Here is a 25559-nt window from a genome sequence, read left to right on the forward strand (position 1 = left end):
AAAAGGATATTCCTGTGCTAGTGTGCTCCCCCTGAATATGAAGGGTTGTTACTCCCTGATAGGGGCTGGGAGGGCAGAGGTGGGTATCTCTTTGCACCACCACACACAGTACAAATTAACAGAAAGCTATCACAATCCATATCAGCATTCTAATTTTCCTTCCCCACTATTACATACATCAGGGTTTGGTGATAGCTCAGTCTACCAATTGGTTCAAGTTTTAGGATGAAAAGAAATAATCCTTGGCTGATGAAAATCCACAAGAGAAAAGGGCAGCACTTAGTAACGCTGAACTCTGAACAATTTTTTAACATATTTATTTATTTATTTCTAGAGAGAGGAGAAGGGAAGGCAGAAGAGAGGGAGAGAAACATCAGTCGGTTGCCTCTCACACACCCTCAGCTGGGGACCTAGCCAGTAATCCAGGGATATGCCCTGACCAGGAATCAAACCTGCAACCTTCCAGTTCACAGGCCAGTGTTCAACCCACTGAGCCATATTAGCCAGGGCTGAACTCTGAAATTTAGAAGAAATAGTTAAGGTAGTCTGAGATGTCACATTTGCATATCTGAATGTGACTTGGTGTTGCCTCCTTTTAGGGACTTACAGTGCATTCATGGCCTTGATAACTGGATAAGTGGAACAAAGTACACATTGGAATGCCCAGAGCTTAGTTAGTTCTGGGCCCTCTTCTCTGTCTACAAGCAGCCTCATCAAGTTCCAGGGCTTTAAGTAACTCCTCTATACTAATGACTCCTAAACCTCCTGCAAATCCAGGTTATATGTATACACGCCTATTTGATCAGTTCCTTGGATTCCTCACAAGGGTCTCAAATCAACATGTCTGAAGCAAAACTATTAATTTCTGGCTATCAGCATCCCCTAACCTGCTCCTCCTACAGTACCCACTTTTCCAATAAATGGCACCATAAGCCACCCAGTTGCCCAAAACAAAAATCTAGAACTTCCCTGTCCAATATGGTAGCCACTAACAACATGTGGCTATTTAATCTCCTCATTTCAAGTGCTCAGTAGTTACCATATTAGACAGACACAGAACATTTCTGTCATCTCAGAGTGTTCTATTGAATGGTGCTTTTCTAGAGAGGTTGTCATTGATTTCTCTTTTTCTCACATCCCACATGTAGTCCATTAACAAAGTCCTATGATTTTATTTCCAAAGCATTCCCTAAGTCAATCCATTTGTCTCCAACCCACCCCTACCACCATGGTCTATGACACTGTCACCTTTCATTTGGACTGTAGAATTCACTTCCTAATCACCCTTGTTTCAATCTTATCTACCTATAACCATTTCCCCTATACTGGACAGAATAATTTTTTTTCAGAACTGAAAATCAGATCATGTCTTGCCCCTGCTACAATCCTTCCAATGGCTTCTGTGGCTGAGACTGTAGTTTTATCCTAATATCCTTTCTCTCCTTCAACATCACTAATAGAACCTTTGAAGTTTAGGTGAGCACACAGAGGCCCAAAATAAAGAACAAGTTTTTCAGGGTCCTTCCTTGCACTTAGGTGTGGTCATGTGACTGAGTTCTGACCAATGTGATTGTGTGTAGTTTCATGGCATGACCTTAAAAAGAGCAGGATCTTTCTATTGCTGTAACAAACATGATGGCTGAAGCTAGGATAGATCATGAGGTAAACTTGGGAGTGGAATTAATGCATTATGGTGCAACAAAATAGAAGAACCCTGGATCCCTGACACAGTGGATCAACCCACCAGCCCTGGAATGCCTACGTAGAGTTTCACATGAAAAAAGTAAACTTCATCTGGCTTAAGCCCCAAATATTTTGAGTTTTCTGTCACAGTGGGTCCTAATTCTAAATAATACCGCTTCCCATCATATTTAGAAGAAAATCCAAATTCCTTACCAAAGTCCAGAAGGTTCTGCACAATCTGGTCCCACCCCAGTATAATCCCTCCACTTTCCCATCATTCACCATGCTTCAGTGACTCTGACTTTCATTTTTGCTGCTTCAAGACAAAGCTTCTTCCTGCTTTGGGCCTTTGCACTTCCCTCTGCCTGGCTTGCTCCTCCTAAGTTATCCTCATGGCAGACTACTTTTTGTTAAACAGTTCTCAGCTTAAAATATTATCACTGCTTTAGAAATAGTTCCCCTGAACACAGAGGCCCAAAATAAATACCCAACAAGCCACCCTCTTTTACAATACCTTATTTTAATTTTCTGCGTAGAACTTATCACTGACTGATGATTCTTTAACTTGTTTATTGTGTGCCTTCCTCTACTAGAATGTAAGCTTCATGAAGGTAGGAATTTTGATTGGTTGTCTAGAACAGTGCCTGAAACTTAGTAGACAGTCAATAAATGTTTGTCAAATGAATGGTCAAATACTATTCCATGGATAGTGTGATGATTAAAAGCGGGGTTTCTAAAGTAAGACAACCCAGTTCGGAATCCTGACTGAACCACGTACCAGTTGTGTGAACTACTACAAATTGTATAACCTAAGACTCTGTACAATGAGATTTCCTACTGCCTGGGGTAGGAGTAAATAAAATATCATTTATAAAGCACTCCCTCTCTTTCTCCATCCCTTCCTCTGAGAGCTCCCTCTTTTCGTCTCCCCGTAGCCCCTCTTATGGCCACTTCTCTTGCTTTTCGTGCCTCTCTGCACAGTCTAGCTAAGACTAGGCCTTTGAAATTTGGCGGCAATTAACGTCATCAGTCGGGAGGACCAAAGCTACTCTTTCTCGCGCTAACTTTGCAGCCTTGACAGCCAATCAGAGTTGGCATCAGAGCCCGAGTTCAGAAGACTCACCAATCGAGTCTGGGAGGCGGGCTGCCGTGGAAGCAGTGGCGAGAGGGGGCGGGGACAAGGAGAGGGCACGCACAGTCTTCGCGGCCAGTATCTCCGCAAGCCAATGGGAGAGACCTGAGGTCTAAAGGCTGTGGGGCGTGGCGTTGGCGGCTACCGCAACACGAGGTCTTCTAATGTCGGACCAATCAGAGAGAGGAGGTGGGAGGAGACTAGCCAATCAGCGTGGAGGATAGGCGAGACTGGGCGTTGAGGACTCTCGCGCGGACGCCAAGGGATCCGGACCTTCTGTCAGGGGAGCCGAGCGTGCGGAGGCGACTGAGGAGGCGGAAAGGCGGCAGTGGTTGAAGGGGCGATTGCTGATTTGCAAGGAGGAAGTCCGAAGGAGTGGGCAGCCATGGTGATGGCAGCAAAGAAGGGCCCAGGGCCGGGTGGCGGGGTCGGCGGGGGAAAGGCGGAGGCGGAGGCGGCTTCAGAGGTGTGGTGTCGCCGGGTGCGGGAGCTGGGCGGCTGCAGCCAAGCCGGGAACCGTCACTGCTTCGAGTGCGCCCAGCGCGGGGTCACCTACGTGGATATCACCGTGGGCAGCTTCGTCTGCACCACCTGCTCCGGCCTCCTGTGAGTGGACTGGCGCTGCAGGGAGAAACGGGAAGGAGTGGCAGAGAGTCAACTTGGGGGACAGAGGAGACCTGCGGCGAAGGGACAGAGCCGAGGTGGGGGACGTAGGGGAGGCCTGGGGACGTTCCGGATGTGGTGAGAGAGTCCTCTCCTGCAGAGGTGTCATGGGTTAAGGGAAAGGAGCAGGGGAGGCAAGACACACGATTGGAGTCGCGTTGCAGGGGAAAGGAAGGACACCGGCGAGGAATGGAGAAACTCACTAAGGGAGGCAAGGAGAACCGAAAGTGGGGATAATTGAAGGGAACCGAGGGGGGCAACGGATTGGAGATTTAAAAGGCCAGAGAATGACATAAACCTGAAAGGAAACTTCATGTAGTTAGAGGACAAAAAGGAAAGGGATAGGGTAAACATCTTGCTCAAGATGAAGCAGTACCTTTCTTCCTTCTCGCTTGTGCCCATCCTGGAGTGTTTGAGAAACCAAGTTAAAATAGGTAAATTAATCCAGGTTGACAGCACAGACATAGTGTCAAGTAAGGAGCCAGGTTCCAGTGTTCAAGTGCAGATCCTAATCTTGCAGGGCTTTGAAATGCTATCTAGAAGTAGATATCTTACAAATCTAAGAGATGAGGAGAGCTGATGGGTTGCCCTGTTAAGAGAGTCTAACTTTTCCAACTTTTCCAAAGGTTTGAGCCATTCTTAAGTGTAATAATTTACATCTTAAAGCGCCTTGTTGCCATGGCTTAACCCTAGTAGTAACATCTGGCAACCCTTTCTAGATTGGGGGAGAGGGAGATTGTTGTATAATCTGATTCACTACACTTGGCACTGGCACTGTATTTGGTCATGTCTTGAGCTAATTTAGAACCACAGTCCTAGCCCAGATTTCTGATATAGTAAATTTCTTTTTCTCCCTTAGGGAATTATTTGGTTAGATGGATGATTAACATTTGATACCAAGCCTGTATCTCTACTTTTTATAAGTTTATCAAGGAGTTAATTTTGACTTTTTTAGAATTGTTTTAATACATTGGTTTGTTTGGTTGTTGGTTTCATTTTTAGCAAGGAGCACTTCCCTCTTCTTACACCAAGCCAAGGTGGGAGCAGTATTGTTCTTGCTTGACAGATGGAAGAACAGAAGCAATGAGAGGTTTAATAACTTATCCAATGGCATATGGGGCTTGCTGTTTTCAGCATTTGTTGTTTGATATTAGTTATGATCATGGCGGATCAGAAATGAGGATCCAGGTCTTCTAAGATATAGTTTAAGATTATTTCTCTATTCAGTTTTTACCTTCTTTGTCAAATTTCTGTGTTCTGATCCACCTCATTTGTGTATTGTAAGAATGGATTTGACTTTGGTCTAAGTAAAAGCCACTGTAACTCTTGGGACAATGATTTAGAACCCAAACAGAAATGTGTCAAAAGTTGTGATACAGATGCAAATGAAGCAAAAGGATAGAAACTTGAGACTGGGACAAGTACTCTAAGGAGAAAAGGAGCAAAATTTAAGAATATTTATGGCATAAAGCAGAAAGAGAAAGCAGATTCCTGAAGATCTTGTTATGAAAAGGAAAATCTGATTATAGAGTCTGGAAAAAAGTAAAGAGAAGCAGGGAGTTAAAACTGATGCTATATCAGAGTCTAGGTCCTAGGAAGAAAATGGTAGGAAACAGTGTTAATTCATTCCCACAGTTCTCTGTGATGAAATGAAAGATAAAACAGTGGAAGTGCTGACATAATTGTCATTATTTTATAGATCTTGGTTTAATGTATCTTGTAGATAACATTTCCTTTCTATAATGAATATCTTTCAATCAGGACAAAAGGAGGGGCAAGGGATCTGGGACACATTAAAAAACCTGGTTTCTTTTGCTGGAAAAGTTAACTCCTTATATATCAGTGCACAACTGGCAAAACGTTACCACTTTCCCCCGTGGTTATTATTGTTGATCCCATTAATGAAAAGTCAAATGCCTGTGATTTGGAGAGACACTGGGTGGAGATGATTATGGCCTAAGGATTGATTAATTTCATAGAGAAGTATCCCAAGGGGTCTGGCTCTATCTAAGGTATATGTACCTCAGACTAGGGCTTAGCTTCTTAGGAACTTAAGTGCCAGTGGGAACAAGTGATAGGAATCTACCAGCCCCTGTTATTTTTTCAAAAAATTCTAGAAATGACAATTTTGCTTAGTATTTTGGTAAAACATGAGAATCACGTGGAGTGACTCTGGAAGCGGTAGACTTTAAAGGACACATTTCGGTGGTTGGGAAATGAGAAGCTAGGCCTACCCTTGGTTATCAGGAAGTCATAGTAGAGTGGAGGATCAAGGAGAGGCTGGGCCAATAAATGAAGCTGAACTGAAAGCCTGTTGAGATTATAAGGAGAGAAGAAATATCAAATGAAATTCTATAAAAAAAGCTTTCATTTCCTTGACCCACTGTCCGACTGGGTCTGATGGTACTTTGCATTTGCTAATTGGGATTCTAATTAGCATGGATTAGAGGAAGGCATATGTAAAGCTTTCAAAGCAGTCTTAACAAACTACTACTACCTGTGTCCTCTGATGTGGAAAGGTCTGGGAACTGGCAAGTGGGCCAGAGGCAGAATGTGTGGGGTGGGGCATACTTATTGTATGCTTCGGAGTGGGGAGGAAGCACACACAGTCCAGCAGGCAATGGAGAGGCATGGTTCCACAGTGACATATATACCAGTTAACATCATAAATTCACTGATTGCCCATAGATTAGGATTTTGTGGTGCTGGGAAGTGAAAACTGTTGTAGGCCAACAGCCTGCACATTTATTTATTCAGTCAATCAACAAATATTTATTGGGTGTCTATGAAGCCCCAGACACTGTTTGTAATAAACAAAATTGACAAAGCACCAATATTCATGTAACTTACATCCTAGTAGAAGCCATGGACTTTAAGTAAATATTAAATATATAATTGCAGGTAGTGATAAATGATACAAAGTAAAATAAAGTTCAGCATGGGCCAGAGAGTAGTGGGAACTCATACTGAGGTATGATGATAAAAAGAGAAGAAATATTCTTAGTTAAAATGGAGAGAATATTGAGGGGTGGGGTGGGGTGAGGGGTATTGAAGTGCCATACTTAGCACCATAGCCAGAGAAAAGAGACAGCAGAATTGGTTTTGTATTTTGAAAGCCAGTTTTCTGTTGAATGTATTACAAATACATCTACCTCTTAGAAGGATGGAGTGTTCTGGGGGCAGTGAGAAGAATAACCAGAGTTCCCAGCTGGCTAGATTAGCTGATGTAGCAAAGTTGACTATTCTAGCCAAAGTTTAGTTTCCCAAGATCTGAAGAAAAATTCAGATTTTAATATTGGTGAATGGGTGATGACTATGCCTTCATCATTACATGTGAACTCATTCATGCTATCTCTTTTTTAATGAGAAATATTTCTCAGATGTAGCAAAACCCTATAGCGCTGGTGTGAAGGCCTGAGAGAGAGAGGCTGTTTCTGCTGTTTCTAAATATATGTACATGCTATCACAATTGTAGGTCCCAAATTTGACCTAGTTTTTATTCATTTTGTTTTCTTCCAATACCTAATTTCTAGATATATATTCTTTTAATTTGCCCATGTTTGTATGGAAAATAATACAATAATAAATAGTAATATAAACACCATGTTTTGGATACTCACAGCTGTAAACCTACTTTCCCCCACCCTGTACATGTACATGTGCTTGTTTATATTTCTGACTCTTCTACTAGAAGACAAATCTGCTATTTGAAGCTAAGTCAGAGTCAAAACTGCTGCTAAAAAGGATTTCCAAAGCAGAGCCTTAGATGTTCTCTCTTGTTTTGGTTTGCTTGCATGTCTCAGTGAAGAAACCACTTTTCTTCAAAGAAGAAGACATGTTGAGGCCTGAGATCTCATTGACATCAGGGATGGGCACTATCTTTGATAACCAATGTTTTCAGCACTATGTGACATGCTTCCCTGACCTGTTTGAGTCCATCCTTTAATACATTATCTTTCAAGTCTCAGTAGTGGATACTTGTCTCTTTACTTCTGCACTTTACTCTGATGATGAAATTAAGTCAGGGTTAAGTTGGACAGAGCTCTGGGCTAAGTGCTTTATAGCTCTTTCTTTGTAAGAAGTTCCTACCCTCCTTGTCGCTTAGTTTTCCTGTCTGGCTTGCTATTGGTGACTTTATCTCCACGAAGGAAAAGGTACATGTTAATAATTCAGTATTTTTCCATCTGTTTGGGTTGGAGAGATAGACATGTACCTTGCCCTTATTTTAGTTCCATCCCTCCATACCCTCCTACCTCACCTTTTATATTCACGTCTGCTGGGCAGAGATAGACAGTGTCACTAAGTTACAGACATAAGCACTTTGTCATATGGGCCCTTGGATAACTTGAAAGGCCCATAAGAAAATAATAAATTACCAAAGGGATGAGAAGAAAGGGAAAAATATATAAGAGGATTGGTATTGAGCCTAAAGAGGAGGGCAGCTGATTATATCAGGATTCTAAGTGGCTCTATATTAGAGGACAGCTGTTTATCATTGTCACTGAGGAACAACAGGAAATGGCTCGAAGCAGGGGAATTTAGATGAGGGAGAAGTTTCCTAAAATTAGTGAAATTGACCCTGGAGCAGGGTAATAGGGGAGCCTTCCAATTATAACAGTCTCTAATAGAGACTCTTCTTAGTGATGTTTGGGTTCAAGATAAGGACTAAACTGGTTAGCTGACCCCTGCTTAGACAGGAGTGGAATCCTGGAGCAAAGAAATGCAGTCTTGAATTTGAACACAAATATTCAGAGGTAAGGAATTCCCAAGTTCAGATCTGGCACAAATGAAAGAACTTGGGTGCTGGGTGGAACTGTTTTTTTCCATTGTTGACCTGGCAGAACTGTCTTATCTGAGCAACTGAGCAGGTTTGAGGCTTTTATGAAGCTAGAAGCAAAATATGGGCCAGTTTGAGGGTGATGACCACAAAGAAACAAAAGGTGTGGTATTTGTAGAAATAGTAGGGTGCTTAATAGAGGGGAGAGAAAGGCTAAGAGAGACTTGAGCAGACTTTAGGATCTCTGCAAGTTGCTTTACTTGCCAAGTAATTCAGAGTACTTCAAAGATTGATCCAGAGTACTTCAAATGTCATTTAGTTTCATTTTTGTGAAAAGGAAACTGAAGTGGAAAAAGACTTTATGACTGGGCTGAAGACTTGTGACCTAATAATGTACTTGCTTTCAATTGGAAAAAAAATGCATCATTCTGGGCAAATAAGTTTCTTTCTCTATTTCTCCCAGCACCTCCTGGTTAGAAATAACAATGGATTTGCTATAATAACTGAAGAGCAGTGCCTCCTTATAGTTCTCACTTCTTTTGGGGAGAACCCGAGAGTTAATTTGAGGCAACTACATATAAGTTGGACAGTTGGATCTGTTTAATTCCAGGCCAATGACTCACATTTGGCCCATGGTATGACCCTGGTGTGTACGCAAGGGAAAGCAACACTCCTAGACGACTTGATGTCATTTATTGGGAGGGGAGGGGCTCTTGTTTCTAATTGCTTCTTTCAGCCAGCAATGGCCTCTCTATGATTCAGAAGCAAATTTTCTGACTCATAGGCCATGTAACTAGTCCCTCTTCTGGGCTGCAGAGTGTTGTGTTGCCTTGTAGAGAAATCTCTGCCCCCAAACTGTGGCTCTGGTTATAGTACATAATCCAGTCTATAGACTCAAGGTTAAAGCAGTGGTTTTTGTCCTGTGCTATGGAAATATCCTGTTCCACAGGATTTATTTGGCCCAAAGCACCTAAATCACTTAGTTTCTTTGCCTTCCCTTTATCCTTTCTTATCTCCCCTCCCCCTCATAAAACTCTCCTGTTCAAGCTTAGCCATAGCAAGTTCTGTTCTAAGTATCTCCTCTAAATTGATGAATGGGTCAAGCCTCTTCCTCTCACCCTACAAGGAAGCACACCTCCCTGTTTATACTTTGCTAACAGTTCCTGGTTCTCCTTTCTGGAAAAGCCAATGGCCTTTGTGTGATAGGCTTAGAATCTGTTTTTCTAGTGTAAACATAATACATTTTTACTTTTCTCCTGACCATTTCTCTTCCCTCCCCCACTGCTGCATCCTGGTGCTAATTCTCCCAGATCCAGCTGTGTGCCTAATTTGCACTCTACTGGGTTGAAAAGTACTCTTGTCCAGGCTCCTTGGTTCCTTCTTATAAGCCAGCAGTCTGGTGATAGAGGTCTGGGTTCTATAATTTTTGTATCCCCCAAAGTACCTACCACAATGCCTTGTGTTTTGGCAAAGCAAATATTTGTTAGTGGGAGGTGAAGAAGAGGACCAGGATCATAGGAACAGAGAGGTCTGCTCTGGTTAGACTTCAGAAAGATCTGCCATTTTGGAGAAGGGCCTCGTTGTTAAGGTGAGAAAGGGCAAGGGAAGGCATATAGAAGCAGGCTGTCTGGACTTAAAAATGAAACAAAACTAAACCATTAGTAAGAGAGGCTTTGGGAGAGAAAACTAGAATATCTCTGAAATGTGATCAGAAGAGAGTCTTCAGGGCAGATCAAGTTTAAGAGCTATTGTTTGACATGTAGTAACAAAGCCTGGCTTTTTGTTTTCCCTGGTCTTATCATTACGAGGAGCATCAGTCCTCATTGGTATTGCTTGTTTTATAAAGGGGTATTTTCAGACCCTTTACTGAAAAGTCTAGCAGCACAATTGCTGAAATTGCCCTCAGTTGTAGCCTCCATTATGGCCTTCAGTGCCCTGTCCTTTGTTAGAATCCATAATCAGTAATTTATCATCCAAAAGGGACCACCCTTTGCTGTATCATCTATCCTCCTTCCCTGCCCTCACCACCTTCACTTACACTCCTCTGAACACTGCCATTCTTCCAGACTTGGCAGAAACACCTTTATTCTGTGTGTGCACCTGTAAGCATGAATGTGTATTTTCCCCCACCTTTCTCTAGGATTTCCATTTGGTAAATTTTGTTATCTCTTCCTTCTCCCTTTGCTTTCCTAAGGGTGTCAACCAGGACCCTATTCTAGAGTTACAGTACTTTTATTTTCACATCTTGGTTTGTCCATTTTTTCTGAAGGAATAGAAGTTTGAAGAGGCTTCATCATTTGAGACTTTTTCCTGAATGTACCTGTGGTCTCTCATTTCTGGTCCGGGATCTAGCTTATTTGTTTTGGTTCAGCCAGTTTTGTTTTAATTTGATGAAAGCAGTAGGTCTAGACCAGAGTCAAACTTAAAGTGTAAGGAAAGAGGACTCTGAAACCCTGCTTGGCTTAGCCCCAAGTTTCCCCTGTTAGAACACTCTGGAGGGCAGTTGGGGGTGGGGGGAGGGGCAAGAAAGCCTTATTCTCTGCTGCAATCTCCACAGGATTTCTGTGGGCAGAACTGGACTCCCAGGGAGTTAAAAGAACACACAGAGCTAGCACAAAAGCATCCTTAGAGATATATATTCCTGACTCATGCCAATCTCCTATCTCATTGTTGAACCTGACTTCTTCCTGCATCATTGAAAGGTCTAAAAATGAGAAAGTCTAAATTTTTTTTTTTTCTCAGAGATCTCTTCCTGAAAGAGACAGACCTTCTCCATCCTTACTACCACACCAGCGTTCTGTGTAGACAATAGGAGGGACAATTAGCTTAGGGACTCTTGTTTTTTGTTTCCAAATCTTATCTTTGTTAGTATTGTCTGGAATTGTCATGGGCCTGCATTTTTGTCTTTCCTCATTCTTGAGGAATTTATGTCTCATGGGCTCTGGGACCTTGAGGATGGGCTATAGGTCTAAAACAATGATAAAACAGGAAATGGGAAGTGGTTGCATATCTGAGTTCCCAGAAGTAGCCCCTCAGCTGAACACTGAACTGTTGGGGTCAGAGCCAAGGTAGAGGAGGCTTCTGGAAGGGCAGTCTCTGCCTTCCTCTCCAGAATGACTGGGATCAAAATTTGTTCCTGACCCTGTCATCCCTGTCTCTTATTAGAAGCCTCCAAAACATTCTTGCTTCTTTCTTTCCTTGAATTAGGAAGTAGCCTCAGGCAAGGAATTCTACTTGAGCTTAATTTATGTGCTGTTTATCCTTTCTCCTTTCCCCCCTCCCATAAACAGACCAGCAGAGCTAACTGCATTATAGTCTCTTTCTTTTTCTCTCCCACAGGAGAGGCCTGAACCCCCCTCATCGAGTCAAGTCCATCTCTATGACAACTTTCACTGAGCCTGAAGTAATATTCCTGCAATCCCGCGGAAACGAGGTGAGCTACTGCTGATGGAGTGTTACAGACTGCAGTTGCCTTATGTGCTGGGGAGCTTTGACACGATTATAGAAAAACTCTACAGTTTATTTTTGGTCAAGTTTCTCTTATTTTTGGTATGTAAGATATCTTGTCTTGTGTGTATTATATATTTACACAATCTTAGTTATACAAATTGTGATTTGTCTAAGCCCCTTGTTAGGGGAATCAGGGGAAAGGAGCAGACTCTGGAGAGGGTTGTCTCTGGGCAGTTGAGGTGGGGAATGATTAGAGCTCCACCTTGATGAGCATTTAGAGTTGACTGGGCCTGCCCCTCTGATTAAGATCTTCTGAAGCTGACTTGAGCTTCAACAGCTTAGGTTTAAGGCCATGTCATTTACTCGAAGGTGAGTTAAACCCCTTCCTCAGCTAAATCTGCTGGTAGGAAGATGCCATTCTGGGTTTTAGGAGTACACCTAGCTTTGGATGATTAGTTTACTTGGAGGGTGCAAACAAGGGTCTCTGGAAGGTATTCTGGAAGCCACAGCTCTGAAAATTGTCCTTGACCCCACTCATCCAAATTTAGTTCCCCATAATTCTCATGGCCCTCCAATTTCTTTTATAGTATGTATCACAGTACATAATTATAAGTTTATATTTATTTCTGTAAGGCATGACCTCCCCATCAGATGAAATTCTGTAAGGACAAGGATCATGTCTATTTTGTAGGTATACCCAGATCTTCACACTGTGTCCATGCTCAATAAATATTTGTTAATGAACAGACTGGAAGTGGTATCATTCCCATTTAATGCTTTCTGTCCCAAGTCCTTTGTCACCTAAATCCTTTCCTTTAGGTTTGCAGGAAGATTTGGCTGGGTCTTTTTGATGCTCGGACATCTTTAATACCAGATTCCAGGGATCCTCAGAAAGTGAAGGAGTTTCTACAGGAAAAATACGAGAAGAAGAGATGGTAAGGAGGGAAAAAGAGATTGATATGGAGACATGTGTCCACTGCATACTTCATCTGATATTCCAGTTTCCAGTGTTGAATTGGGGCTTCTCTCAAAAGCAGAACTTGGGTTGAGTCTATTTCATTCAGATTCAGTTAAGGCTAAATTCTGCCTTCAAAATAATAAAGCTACGTAAGCAGGCAACTTGTTCTTGGTCACTAACCCTGCAGCTTTGATGTCCTCTTTTTTGGGGAGACAGTGGATTGACTGGAGTGGAGAACTAGGCCTGTGGGAGTGGGGGTTAGTTTTTATACCTCAGCTGATCTCATATATGGAGAGGGGTGGCTGGAAGCACATGTCCTAAATATTTTTATGCCTTTAGCCCGTAGTTTCATTCATGATTTATATGTATGCTCTTTTGTGGAAGAGGAAAACAACATCTCTGTTCTCCCTTGCCTTTTCTCTCCCCAAGTGTCACTTCTTATTGTTTGATTTCCGGGGTATGTGCATGTTGAAGGGTAATTATAGGGTGGAGAAGAGAAAGCAGAGAGGAAAGAGATTGATGTGGATAAAGTAGCATTTTGGATTTCCTCCTGGGGGTGTCCTCAGGAGAAAGGTTTTCCCAGAGTAGAGATTACACACAGTATAGTGGGAGAGGTTTTATCAAAAGTAGCAAGAGATGGCAGGAGAGGTTGTGAGTTCTTAGAAGATGAGGTGGCACAAAGTTTTTCTGTGAGAACGAGAAGGAGAAATATGAAGAAACACTGAGGAATTAGAATGGGGGACCTTGAGTAGGAAGTTGGAAAATGAGATTGCCTATTCATCAGCATTATTGCAGGTGTTATAACTTGAAACCCAGATGCTTTGACCAGTCAGCAAGAGGAAGGAAAAATGGCCACAGGCCAGAGCAAACTGAACATTCCTGTAGAAAAAATGAGCATCTGACAGTAAAGGGGAATCTCAACATAGGCAGAACTTCACTATGTTGCTAAATACCCTTTAGTTCAAAACAGAGAATTAATAGGGAAAATGAGAAAGGATTTTGACTGTTGTAACCTGTGTTTTCCCAAGCACCTAAGCTGAACATGGACCAAGGTTTTACCCCTCTCCTTTCAACCTTACTATTCTTTCTTGAAGGTATGTCCCCCCGGATCAAGTCAAGGGGCCCACTTATACCAAAGGCAGTGCCTCCACCCCTATCCAGGGCTCCATCCCAGAAGGGAAACCTCTTCGGACACTTCTGGGGGATCCTGTGCCATCTCTCTCAGTGGCTGCCTCCACCTCTAGCCAGGTAACTCTCAGATCTGCCCTTCAAGATTATTTTGGGATTTGGGAGACAGGAGTGTCAGTTTCCTAAATCAGATCTCCTGGACTTAGCAAACAACAGTTCAGGAGCTGTGAGTTGGTTTTCAGCCCTGCTGTTACCTATGTCTTGGATCTATCACCTTGGACTCGTATCTTTTGGAAGAAAGAACCCAACAGGAAGTGGTATTTAGGAAAGTCAGAGTATGAACTCCAAACCTGACCATTCCAAGGAAACACAGAAGGGGCCGGGACTCTGCTTCAAACACCTGGGAAAGATGAGGAGGTAACAGCTCCAGGGGGACTGTTGGGCGACATTCCTGTATATCTCAGGGTTACCTTGACTAATATACTCTAAAATGTGTGGTTCTGGGAGCTGGTACACTGAGAAGACAGAGGAATTAGGTATGAGAGAGGTTAAGGCAACTTCTGCCCAGAAATCCTCAGTTGAGGGCGGTTTTTCGCTTTCTTCTCTCTCCACTTGCCTATCTGGGAGCAGCGTGGGGAGCCCTGCAGGGGCTGGGTATGTCTGGGATTCCTTGTGCTATATGTAATGTCTTCTCCTCCAAGTCTGTCAGTCAGTCTCAGGCTCGGACATCCCAGCCCCGGAGTGCTCAGCCACCTCCTCACTCCTCAGTCAAGAAAACCAGTACTGACCTGCTGGCTGACATTGGTGGAGACCCCTTTGCTACTCCCCAGGCAGTACCATCATTTGCTGCATTTCCAGCCTTTGGGGGTAAGTGGAACTTGGGAAAAGAACCTTCCTACAACATAGGTAACCTTAACACAAGGAATTCCCTCCCTTGGGGGTGACCAGGTTTCACTTGGCCCTAGCTGTCTTCACCCAAATGAACGTGATGCTAATTCTGAAGCATCAAGGCTGGGAGAGTTGGGATCAAGTGGGTACTGCAGGGATTATGTTTGGTAGTTGGGGGCTTCTAGTACTTTCTTTTGGAACACTGGAAGTAGCCTTTTTATTACTTTCACTTTTTATTAAAATGGGAGCCAGGGGACTATCATGTGTTCCATTTCCCCTGCCTTTTTCCCAGAGATCAGCAATAGCCAATAATAGAGTGGTATCTAGTTTCCCTTTTTCCTTTTCAAGCTCTACCTACCCCCACCTCCACCAGCACCCCCCAAAAAGATAATATTTTTTGTATGATTCTGCCCAAACTAGGCCCCAACAAAAATATTAATGCTTCATGGAGTAAGGATAAAAAGGTGGTGGGGAGTGAACTTGGAGGCCTATGAGATCCCCTTCCCCCCACATGTGTTTAGCTCTTTGCCATCTTCCTCTGAAGAAGAGCCTATGGAAAGGCAGATGTCCCATTGAGTGGCCTTTGAAGGCCTTTAGAATTAGTTTATATTATATAGATTAATATACATTTTATCTCTATAACCTTTATACTCCCTTCCCTTACAGGCCAGACACCTTCCCACGGGGGCTTTGCCAACTTCGATGCCTTTGGCAATAGCCCCAGCTCTTCTGCATTTGGAAGCATTCCTCTAGCTGGCCAAGCCCCGTACCAGGCCCAGCCAGCAGCCACAGGTAAGCTCTGCCCCACCGGTTTCCTTTTTTTCTTCCAACTGCGTCCAGTTGTCCATATCCATACATCACCCTTCATTCACATCTGTAGCAACCTGAAGAATTGTGCAAGAGAGACAAAGAGAAGCAGCTCCAGGAAAGGATGAAAGTAGTCTGATGAGATTCTTGTGAAGAACGGGGGACTCTATATAGTGTTATTTTTTCTTGGAAGAAAAATGGCTAAAATTACCACAGGAGCTGTGTAGGTTGTGTACTAGGAAATTTCTGACTGGGAAGTATGGGAGACCAGAGTCTTAGAAAAATGGAGACAGGACATGACTTTTCCTCTAGAGTACTCCCATTGTCTGTTTTGCAAAATGCCCAAAGGTCAAAGGCTAAGTCAAAGTCCAAGGGAGTCTCCAGAAGTCCTCACCCATCGCTTTTAGAGCAGAAGCCTATGAACTCTTATGTTTTGTAGTTTATGTTATACAATTGAAGGAGAGTCTAAAGTTTGCCTTAAAGCATTTGTTTCCTCCCTAAGTGCCCAGACATTGAGTCTTCAGGGCCATTGGACTGCCCCTCTTCCTTTGGACATCCTTAGATGAGGAATGGGGGGTGGGGGTGAGGGACAGCTGGAGTGCTGTTAAGAGCAGATATCTGGAGAAAGCCAATGACTTATGCTCTTTTTCTCCCCTCCCTCCCTACCTGCCCTTTCCCTTCACCACCCTCATTGCCAGCCAGTCGGATGCTCACTGGAAGTTACAGCTTTGGTAAGTTATTCTGCCTACCCCACAGCCTAGTCAAGGTAAGAGCCTACCTAAGGTCCTCTAATCCTGGAGTTTGGAGGTGTGGAAGGAACCCTTCTAATGCAGCCAATTTACAGACGAGGCAGTTCAACAGTTTCCCTACTCGTGCAACCCACAAAATTGCAGAGCTTGACCCTGGGCCGTAGCCTTCCCATTGTGATACTGTGAATTGGCTGCTTGCTTTTGCTTTTATTTTACTCTTAATTTTTTTGACTCGTACAAGAAGAGACATTTTATATTGACAAAAGTTAACAAAAAAAGTTTAACTGACATAGTAGTCTTGAAATTTATAAAGCAAAAACTGTTACACACAGTGAAATCTAATAAGCCAATAGGGAGGGAGACTATAATAGACTCACAAAATTGATAAAGTAGACAGATAGGGAAGGAAGGCAGTCAGCCATTTGAGTAACACTTTAACAAGTTTGATCTAATGAATGTAAGTAGAACTTTGTAAGCAAAAGACAGAATATATAGTATATTCAAACATATACCATTTTACAATTTAACCGTATAGAGGGAAAAAAAATCTCCTTAAATTCTAACGTAGAAATTGCATGGGTCACATTCTATATGATTAAAGTTCTAACCAAAACTTAAAGGCATGAAACAGGAAGAGTATACTTACAAAATGGAAAACAGACAGAAAGCTAACAGCCATGTGTTTTTTAAAACACCTATAACTAAGAAAGAACAGAATAATGGACAAAGGTTACAAGCAGAGAATACCCAGAAAAAATATGAAAATGTCTTTGACCTAACTAATCAGGGAAAATGCAAATTAGGATAAAATAATAATTTTGCACATTGTATTTACAAAAGTTTTAGAGATTGATAATGGTTAATATTATGTGGGGAAATGGACCCTTTTGTGAGCTATTGGTAAGAATGTAAACTGCTACAGGGATACGCACATTAGCAAGAGGGAAGTGTCCTTGGGAATGGGAGCTCTGAAGGAAACAGCCTATTCAAGGTTGTTATAAATCGGTCTGTTCAGAAATGCATTCCTAACACAATAGATTGTTTTAAAGACTTTAAGGAGAGAAAGAAGGCATTAGCCCTGGAGCCATTCCTAGCTGAACCTGGGATGAAACTTTTGTCCAGTGTCTGACCATCTCAAAAAGCAGAGTCTGCAGTCATATTCAGAGCCAACCAGCATTTGTGAGGCTCTGCCATTGCTAGGAACATCCACAGATTATCTCCAGGAGGAAGGAAAGATTCCCCGTTTTGCAGGAGAGGAAACTGGCTCAACTTGGTCAGTGATTTGGCCAAAACTGAATGACTGATAAGTGGCAGATTCTATTTACTTTGTACCACACCATGATCACGGGGTTGTTTCTGTGTATGTGATATAAAGAACTATTGGGTTTGAAATAGGGAGATGTTGGTGTGAGGTGGGTATTTCTTGTGACAAGCCTGGTTGTATTTTTGTATTTCTGAGAGGGAGTATGGAGAGGGGAGGTTTCTAAACCTGCATTTTGCCCCTGAAACCGCTATTAGGCATGTGTACAAATACAACGCTGGGAGTGAGGCTCTGCAAGTGTATCAGAAGCAAACTCCTGCACAGGTAAGGTATTCCTAGCAGTGGCCTTCTTTCTGAGAGTGTGCTGTGTAGGGTGTCCACTCCATCTGCGTGAGGGCCAGCTCTGCCCTCTAGTGTCCACAAGGAGACATACAGCACTGCCTGCAGATGTTCGATCAACCCTTCTCCCAGCCTAGGAGGGCAGAGGACCTGGTTGGTTCTCACTGATTGGAGCTCCCTACCATGAAGGCCCAGAGCAGGACTGAAGAGTCTGTCCTTAGTGAGGACAGGGAACTGTGTTCTCTCACAAATTCTATGTACCCTGAGTCAGTCAGGCAAGGGAAGGGCTTGGTGCTGGAAAATAAGAAGATCCAACACCACCCTGCTGGCTTTCCAGCCTTCCTCACAGCCTTGTGGAGCGGAGAGGATTGGAGACCAAGTATGTGCAGTAGTATTATAGCCTAGCACTTGTTTATCTAGGAAGTCCAGGGGTTGGAGAGAAAGAGTGGCCAAGGAGAGCGCTGTTTTTTAAGTGCCAGCACGCTAGAAGTAGCCCATCATTGGAACCTTGCAGCAGGCAGGCCCTGGGCACCTGTCTTTCCTGCTTCATTCTCAGCTTCTTCCAAGTTAGAGCCTGGTCACCGTCAGTTATGCTCAGTGCCTAGTACAGTGAAGATACCCTTAAAAATGGTTTTGAAGAAATATAGCCTAAGCCTTTAGAAAAGAAAGAGTATGGAGATTCAAATTATAGTTCTGGGCATGCAGAAAAAAAGCCCAAAACTTACAAGAAAACAGGATGAGGTATAAGGGAGCCAAGGAGTACTGTTGATTTGAGAAACAGCCTGGTTTTGCCATTTCCTTCGTCTCCTCTCTTTATCTTTTCCTTTCCCTTCTTTTTCCTCTTGTCTCTAAGAGGAAAAGTATCTTTCATTGTGAAGGACACCCCCTTACCCTTTCCCACTTTCTGCAGGGTTTTGTCCTGTCAGCTTTATCTGAATAACACCCCCACTTAATTCACCTCCGTTGGCATATGCCCTTTTTCCCAAAAATATGCTTCAAATTTCCCATTCTACAGAATGTTCTCACAGCCTTACCCATGCCACAACTTCTCTCCACAGCCATACCTCTGAGAAGAGGAGCCAGTGGCCTTCACTTATTCAGTTTTTATTGTCCCATTTTCTCTCTCTTTTTTTTTACAAATTTTATGGCATAATATGCATACTGTTCTATATCTTGATTTTTTTTAACTTTATGATGTTGTTAGATCTTTTTAAAATTAGTACATTAAGAGCATCCTCATTTTTTTAGTCCAGTATATGTATATACCATAATTTATTTAATTGATCCCCTGTTGATGAATATTTAAGATGAGTCAGTATTTTGCTGTTACACAGTGCTGCAGTCAATAACCCTGTGTATCATATTTTGCACTTGCAAGTTATATCTCTAAGAAAATTCCTGGCAGTGGAATTGGTCTAGCAGGGACATAGTTGATATAGAAATAAATAAAAAGATATCACTACAAATATGTCAAGTGTTATAAAGGAAAAGAACAAGGTGCTATAAGAGAAAGCCATGATTGAATTTACATTAGTGCATCAGGAAAAATTAATCTGAAGACATGGTTCTGTTAAGTCTGAAGGGTGAGTAGGACTTAGGAGGCCAAAGCCATGGTTGGGGCCTCTTGTTCAGGGCAGAGGCAAAGCATGTAGAAAGGCTGGAGCTGACCAGGAACAGTCCTCCTCACCTCTGTTTATGATGTGAGCCAGTCATTATTTGTTTCCTTTGAGATTTTGTCTTGCTTCTCTGACCCTGCAGATCATTTCTTAAATCACAGATTTTGGTAATACCTCACATTTGTGTTATATGATATTTTAGATTCCAAAGCACCTCTCTCAGAGGGTCTTTACAGACACCCTATGAGAGGGTGAGAAAAAAAATGGAAAATGAAATGGTTTGCTAAAATCACAGTGGTAGCAAGTGTTGGAACCACAGCTAGAATTCATTTCCTCTCACTTTACTATTCAAATATGCATCCATTCTTGAGCACTATCATGTGGCAGATACTATGCAAAGTGTGTTTCCCTTTACTAATGCGTCTTTCAGCACTCATAAAAATAAAACTTTTTCTGCCCTGACTGGTGTGGCTCAGTGGATTGAGCAGCAGCCTGTGACCCAAAGGGTTGGCAGTTTGATTCCCAGTCAGGGCACATGCCCAGGTTGCAGGCCAGGTTCCCAGTTGGTGGTGCGCTAGAGGCAACCACACATTCATGTTTCTCTCCCTCTCTTTCTCCCTCCCTTCCCCTCTCTAAAAATCAATAAATAAAATCGTTAAAAATAAAAATAAAAGTTTTTCCCATTTGTAGCCTTGTTTTACTCTCACAGCATCCCAGAATGGTTCACAAGGGAGACATGGACACATAGATAAAGAGGCTTTTGTAAAGTGCTAGGGCCTTATAGGCTTTTTCCTGTGAGATGAGATTGCTCGGAATTTCCAGGACTCTTGCTCTGTGGGCTGTTTTGTAAAACTCCCACATGGGGCTTGCCCTCTGTGCTTTTTCTTTTTAGATGTAAATACTGAGAGAGCAGGAGAACCTTGCAGTTGGCTCTGCCCAGTGAGCAGTATGCCTAAGCCCTGATCTAATCTCATGGCATCAGGGTGGCCTCCCCAAAAGAGGTGGTTCCCATGGGAGTGCTGACAGCTAGAGATTTATGCTCATCACCTCCAGTGCCATCTCCACATTCCACAAGAGTCTCCCAAGTGCCCCTGAATCATTCTGCCCTTCAGAGCTCTTCTCTCACCCCCTCTACCTGCCCTTCATATGATTTATCCATAAATAGAAATGCTGCTTTGAGGAAATTACAGACTTTCATCTCTCAAGGGAAAAAATGGGAAGTTTAAGTCCAACTAGAGCAGCAGGGATGGTGACTTGGCATGAGGAAGAACTGCTTTTCTCAAAGGGGTGGCAGCTTTGAGCACTAGGAAGACAGAAAAGCTGAGTATCACATTGCCTGGAATTCTTAGTGGGAGACAAGCCCTCCTGAACTGGGTGATCTGTGGGAAGAATGGGCTGGCTCAGAGAACCCAGGTGGTGCCTCTCACGTGATCATTCCACTCCTCCACTGCACCCCCACCTCCTCTTCTCCTGCCTCTTCATCTTGTCTTAGCCCAGCACTCCCTGTTTTATGTCCTATGACTTCCCAGGGAGCAGCCACGTGACTCCATTCGGTGCCTCTCCTCTTGCACCTGCCAACCAGCCCAACAGCTTCACAGATATGGGTGGCCTCCTGGGACCAGGGGCATCAGCTGGAGGTATCCCTAGCAGGTAGGCATGGATATCAGGGGGATTGCCTCAGGGCAGGAGAGCTGGCCAGGAAACCTTGGCCTCGCTTTGCCCAGCCCACTCAGCTCCTCTTGTCTGGCAGTATGAGGTTTGTCATCTCCCAGTCCCTTGCCCAGCTTTTCTCCTTGTTCCTGGAAGATGTGCATGCTGACCTCTCTCCCCATATTGCAGCATCTTTGGGATGACTGGCCAAGTCCCCGCACTCCAGTCAGCCACAACTGGCGGAGGTGGCAGCACAGGGCTTACCTTTGGAGGTAAGTTTTGCCTGTGGAGACTCAGTGAGGGGTACCAAGTCCTAGAGGGGATTGAGGACTCTGGGCAGGAGTGGGTGGAATAGAGAGAAGTTTTAGAGGAATGCTCAGTTATAACAATATTAAGCAAATGAGAAAAAAATAATCTCTTTTTCTCACCTTTACCTCATTCCACTCTGAGCAGCCTTCACCAACCCTTTCACAGCACCTGCTGCTCACCCTCAGCTGCCTTCCACAAACCCATTCCAGCCCAATGGCTTGGCCACAGGTAAGCCTCCCAGACTCCCCCTGACCCTGTCTCTCTGCACAGCACACATTTACCTGCACCTCTCTCACTTCACCCCTCCTCTCACACCATCAGAAGGAGCAGCAGGCAGCCTCAGCTGGCAGTTGTGATCCTCCCAAACAAGTCCCCTGACCGGCCTTCCCCAGCCCAGGCCAGACCCATTTCTATAGGCAAAAAGTAGACGCTCTCAAGTCACAGAATTAGAAAAAAACAGACTGCTACTTACCTGCACCAGTTCTGAAGGTGTTTTAGTGTTGACTGATAATAGCAGTGATTCTCCGTTCTCCAGCTCTCAGTGTCCTTCTAGGAGCCCAGCCTCTCTCCCTTCTGTGTCCCAAAGTGAGCCACTTGAAAGCATGACCCTGTTCCCTGCCCTCATTAGCCAGAGTTGTATGGTCTCCTCTCACCCTGCCCCTCCTCAGCCTCTGCTCTTCTCTTTCCAAGCTCATGCCCCCTACCTGTTTTTTGTCCTCAAAAACCTTAAGGCATGAGGAGAGAAGAATTAATTGCTTCCAGGAGTGATGCATGTGGCAGGCCCAGTGCTAAGTGCTTTACATCCGTTATTTAATTTTCACGGCAGCCCTAGGAGATAGGTACTGCTCCATTTTAGTGGTAACTGAGGCGCAGAAAGGGCTAATGGTAGCTTTAGTTTATGCAGTTGAGCAGGAAGCCAAAAGCTGCCCCTAGTTCTCTGCTGTACTCATGCTCTCCAGGTCACAAGCCATGTGGGCAGGAAGCAGACAGTTTTGGTAGGTTGCATGGAAGCTTAAGAGTTCCATGGCTCATTCGCAGTACTTCCACTGTATACCTCTGGTTAGGGAAAAACTCCGTCCTATTTTCCCACCTTGGAGGGATTTAGGAGGAACTGTTCTCCAGCCTGCCTTCCAGAATTGAATTTTGCCTGAGCTTCATATCCCTCACTCCACAGGACCTAGCTTTGGGATGAGCAGTGCTGGGCCTGGTTTCCCCCATACAGTGCCACCCACCGGGGCGTTTGCCAGCACCTTCCCACCACCAGTGTTCTCCCTGCAGACCTCGATGACTCAGCAGCAGAATGGTAAGGGATTCAGACCTCACCATCATTCCTCACCCCCCCATTCCCCACCAGCAGGGACTCGGTGTGTGGTGTGTGTGTATGTGTACGTGTGTGTACATGTGTGTGTGTACGTGTACCCAGAGGAATATTAAGGAGCCAGATATGTGAGCTAGTTCCATTTTGGACCATCCGGAAGGAATCAGGGAAGCACCAGACCTGCCTGTATCCTCTGACTGCTCCATATTTTTATTCCCATCTTTAGGAAGGCCCCTTCTCACTGCCCACCTGGATTGTAGCTGTGCCTGCTCTGCAGGGAGGCAGACAGAGCTGCTCAGCACCAGCATGGGGGGCAGGGCTCACGTCTACTTGCTCTTGCTTCCCAGGCTCTTCCTTCAGTGACTTAGGATCAGCCAAGCTGGGACAGAGGCCACTGAGCCAGCCAGTGGGCATCTCCACCAACCCCTTCATGGTGAGTGCCCCAGTGCACCATGGTGTGGGGCATGGCCTCTCATTCTGGGGCTTAGGGACAGAATCCTTCTAGGAGAAGAGGGCAACGTGGGGTGGAACTCAGGCCCCTTTCTCATAAAATTTTGCTTTGTCCAAGCCAGGGATGAAAGGGGTAGTTGATGGGCCTCAGTTCTCAGCCCTGCCATCCCCACACCCCCCAAACCTTGCACTTGCCTCTTAGCTCCCTCATGTTCCCACTTCCCTCAGCACAGTAATGTTACGGGAGAAAGGAATCCTGAACTGCATTTCTTCTCTAATCTAACAATTTGTGGTGGTTGTTGTTTCTTTCCAGACTGGATCCTCATCAAGCCCATTTGCCTCCAAACCTTCGACCACCAACCCATTCTTGTAGCCCTGTGTTGTGGGGGGCCTCTTCCTTGCTCTCTGGGGCCCCTCTTCTCCCTGGAAGTCTGGTGACCACTTGCCTGTGGCATGTATGTGAGTCTGAGACCAGAATGGGCCATACTATGCAGGGTAGGGGTCTTGGAGATGGCGGAGGTGCTAATGCTTTGCCTGGAGCTTGCAGAAAAAAAAGGCAGCTTCCTTCTTTCTTCCTTCCAACTCCCACCCAGGCAGGAGGACCAGGAGGAGAGAAGGTAGGGCCTGGCCTAGAGGAGCAATGGTGTTTTCTTTCTCAGATTATTAATTATGATGGCAGTAATCCTCCTCTCCTGCCCTCAGCATACACAGTGCTCCCTTCATCCCCAACGCTGTGGGCCAAGGAAGCTGTGGGCACAAGCTGACCAGTATTTCCCTGGGAAACCCTTCTCCATGCCCAACTTTCCAATACTGTTCTCATGGACAGAAGCACAGTGGGAAGAACAGGGTAAGGGTGGGGATGAAGCATGGTGTTGACGTGGGATAGTAATCAGACAGGCCCTGGGGGACCAGAGTGCCCTTGGTGCCCTGGCTTGGGCCAGCACACACTTTTCTCCCTGTTTTGCTTCCCCAGCTCCTTCCCTCATCCTGGGCACTCAGGATGACCAGTTTTACCTACATATTGGGTTGGCCAAAAAGTACATTTAGTTTTTTCCATAAAATAAAAGGCACATTTTTCATTTTCACCAATAACGGTATTGATTTGGAGACTTTGAGTATATCAGCTATCTCCTGTGTGGTAGAACATTGATTGTTCTCAATTCATGTCTCGATTTGATTGCTATTAACTTCAGCTGGTCCACCTAACCATGGAGGATCATTCAGCGAAAAATCTCCAGCACAAAACTTCACAAACTACTTTAGACATGTTCAGTCAGTCACAGCACCTTCTCCATACACTGTACAAAAAAAATTTTTTTGCATTTGTTGTGTTTTTACCTTTCCTGAAATAATAAAGCACAGTATGCCAAAAATGTGTATTTTCTTCCATCTTCAATATTAAAATGGCTACACAAACATTCACCAATTTTGATTAGTTTTTCTAAATACACGCTGATATGATAGCTGTCACAATACAATCTAACAAAATTGTTTTGAATGAAGTTAAAGACAACTAAGCGCTTGGAGCCATCAAATGGGGAAACCGAACAAACTTTTTGGCCAACCCAATACTTCAACATGCCCAACTCCTATCAAGCACTTTAGTTAGTTGTGGTGTCATGTTTGGATACCAGTGTTTTATATTTATACATAGAGAATTTTCTAATATAGCCTATTATATATATACATATATATACATACACACAAAGAGGGGGAAAAAAAAATATATATATATATACACACACGAGCAGCCATTCTCCGTCTCCCAGACAGCTCCTTTACATGGGGAATGGGATGAATCCTCATCTGTGCCTCTACCAGCAAAGTCAGAGCTCCAGGGGATGACAGGGAGGGCAGCCACATGTCCTGACCACCCCAGAGCCTGGGCTTTTTGGGAAAGGCTTTGTGCAGTTGGCTATATTTTTCCTTTCTTTGTTCCATGTAACCCCCTGGACCCCAAGTATTTGCACCAAAGCTGTTGCAGGCAATGTTGGAAAAGAACTGCCTTTGAAAGAAAAAGAAAATGGCTCTTACTCTCTTGCTTTGGGCCAGCTTGAATGCCCTCATATCAATCAAGATGACTGCTGGGGCTGGTGATAATGTTGCCTGCAGTGCTTCCTGCTGTTGGCCAAGGGCAAGACCAAGAACAGAACTTATTGCCCACAGAACCAGTCCCTGTCTGAACAGGAGTCCCATGTTAGCAATGGGAGGGAGCCGGGGAGAAGGGCTGCCTCTGCCAGAGATCGGAGTTAAGTAGCAAGTCCCACCAGGGGTTGAGGTAGGCAAAAGGGGGTGTGTGAGCTAGGAAATGAGAGTGGACCTGATGGGAGTAGACCACTCCCAGGTGTATTCTCAGTCCCTCCCCAGACTATTTTCACCTG

At 44.1% G+C, this 25559-nt stretch overlaps 1 protein-coding gene across 1 annotated transcript; it reads left to right on the forward strand.

The window, feature by feature from the left end:
* Positions 1–3044: 3044 nt before the first annotated feature.
* On the forward strand, positions 3045–24890 carry AGFG2 (ArfGAP with FG repeats 2). The gene is made up of 13 exons (XM_090276758.1): positions 3045–3421; positions 11595–11688; positions 12525–12640; positions 13758–13911; positions 14493–14658; positions 15346–15471; positions 16185–16217; positions 20981–21101; positions 21291–21373; positions 21555–21638; positions 22585–22713; positions 23076–23161; positions 23492–24890. The coding sequence occupies exons 1-13, from the start codon at positions 3201–3203 to the stop codon at positions 23549–23551; spliced, it is 1473 nt and encodes a 490-aa protein (XP_090132884.1). The 5' UTR covers positions 3045–3200; the 3' UTR covers positions 23552–24890.
* The last annotated feature ends 669 nt before the right edge of the window (positions 24891–25559 follow it).

The sequence above is a fragment of the Furipterus horrens genome, unplaced genomic scaffold, assembly GCF_987537825.1.
Source record: "Furipterus horrens unplaced genomic scaffold, mFurHor1.1.pri manual_scaffold_5, whole genome shotgun sequence".
Classification (NCBI taxonomy): domain Eukaryota; kingdom Metazoa; phylum Chordata; class Mammalia; order Chiroptera; family Furipteridae; genus Furipterus; species Furipterus horrens.

Coding starts and splice junctions, on each gene's coding strand:
- AGFG2 (XM_090276758.1), top strand. CDS start 3,201: ATGGTGATGGCAGCAAAGAAGGGCCCAGGGCCGGGTGGCGGGGTCGGC. Junction 14,659..15,345: donor TGCATTTCCAGCCTTTGGGG/GTAAGTGGAACT, acceptor CTTCCCTTACAG/GCCAGACACCTTCCCACGGG. Junction 23,162..23,491: donor TCTCCACCAACCCCTTCATG/GTGAGTGCCCCA, acceptor GTTTCTTTCCAG/ACTGGATCCTCATCAAGCCC.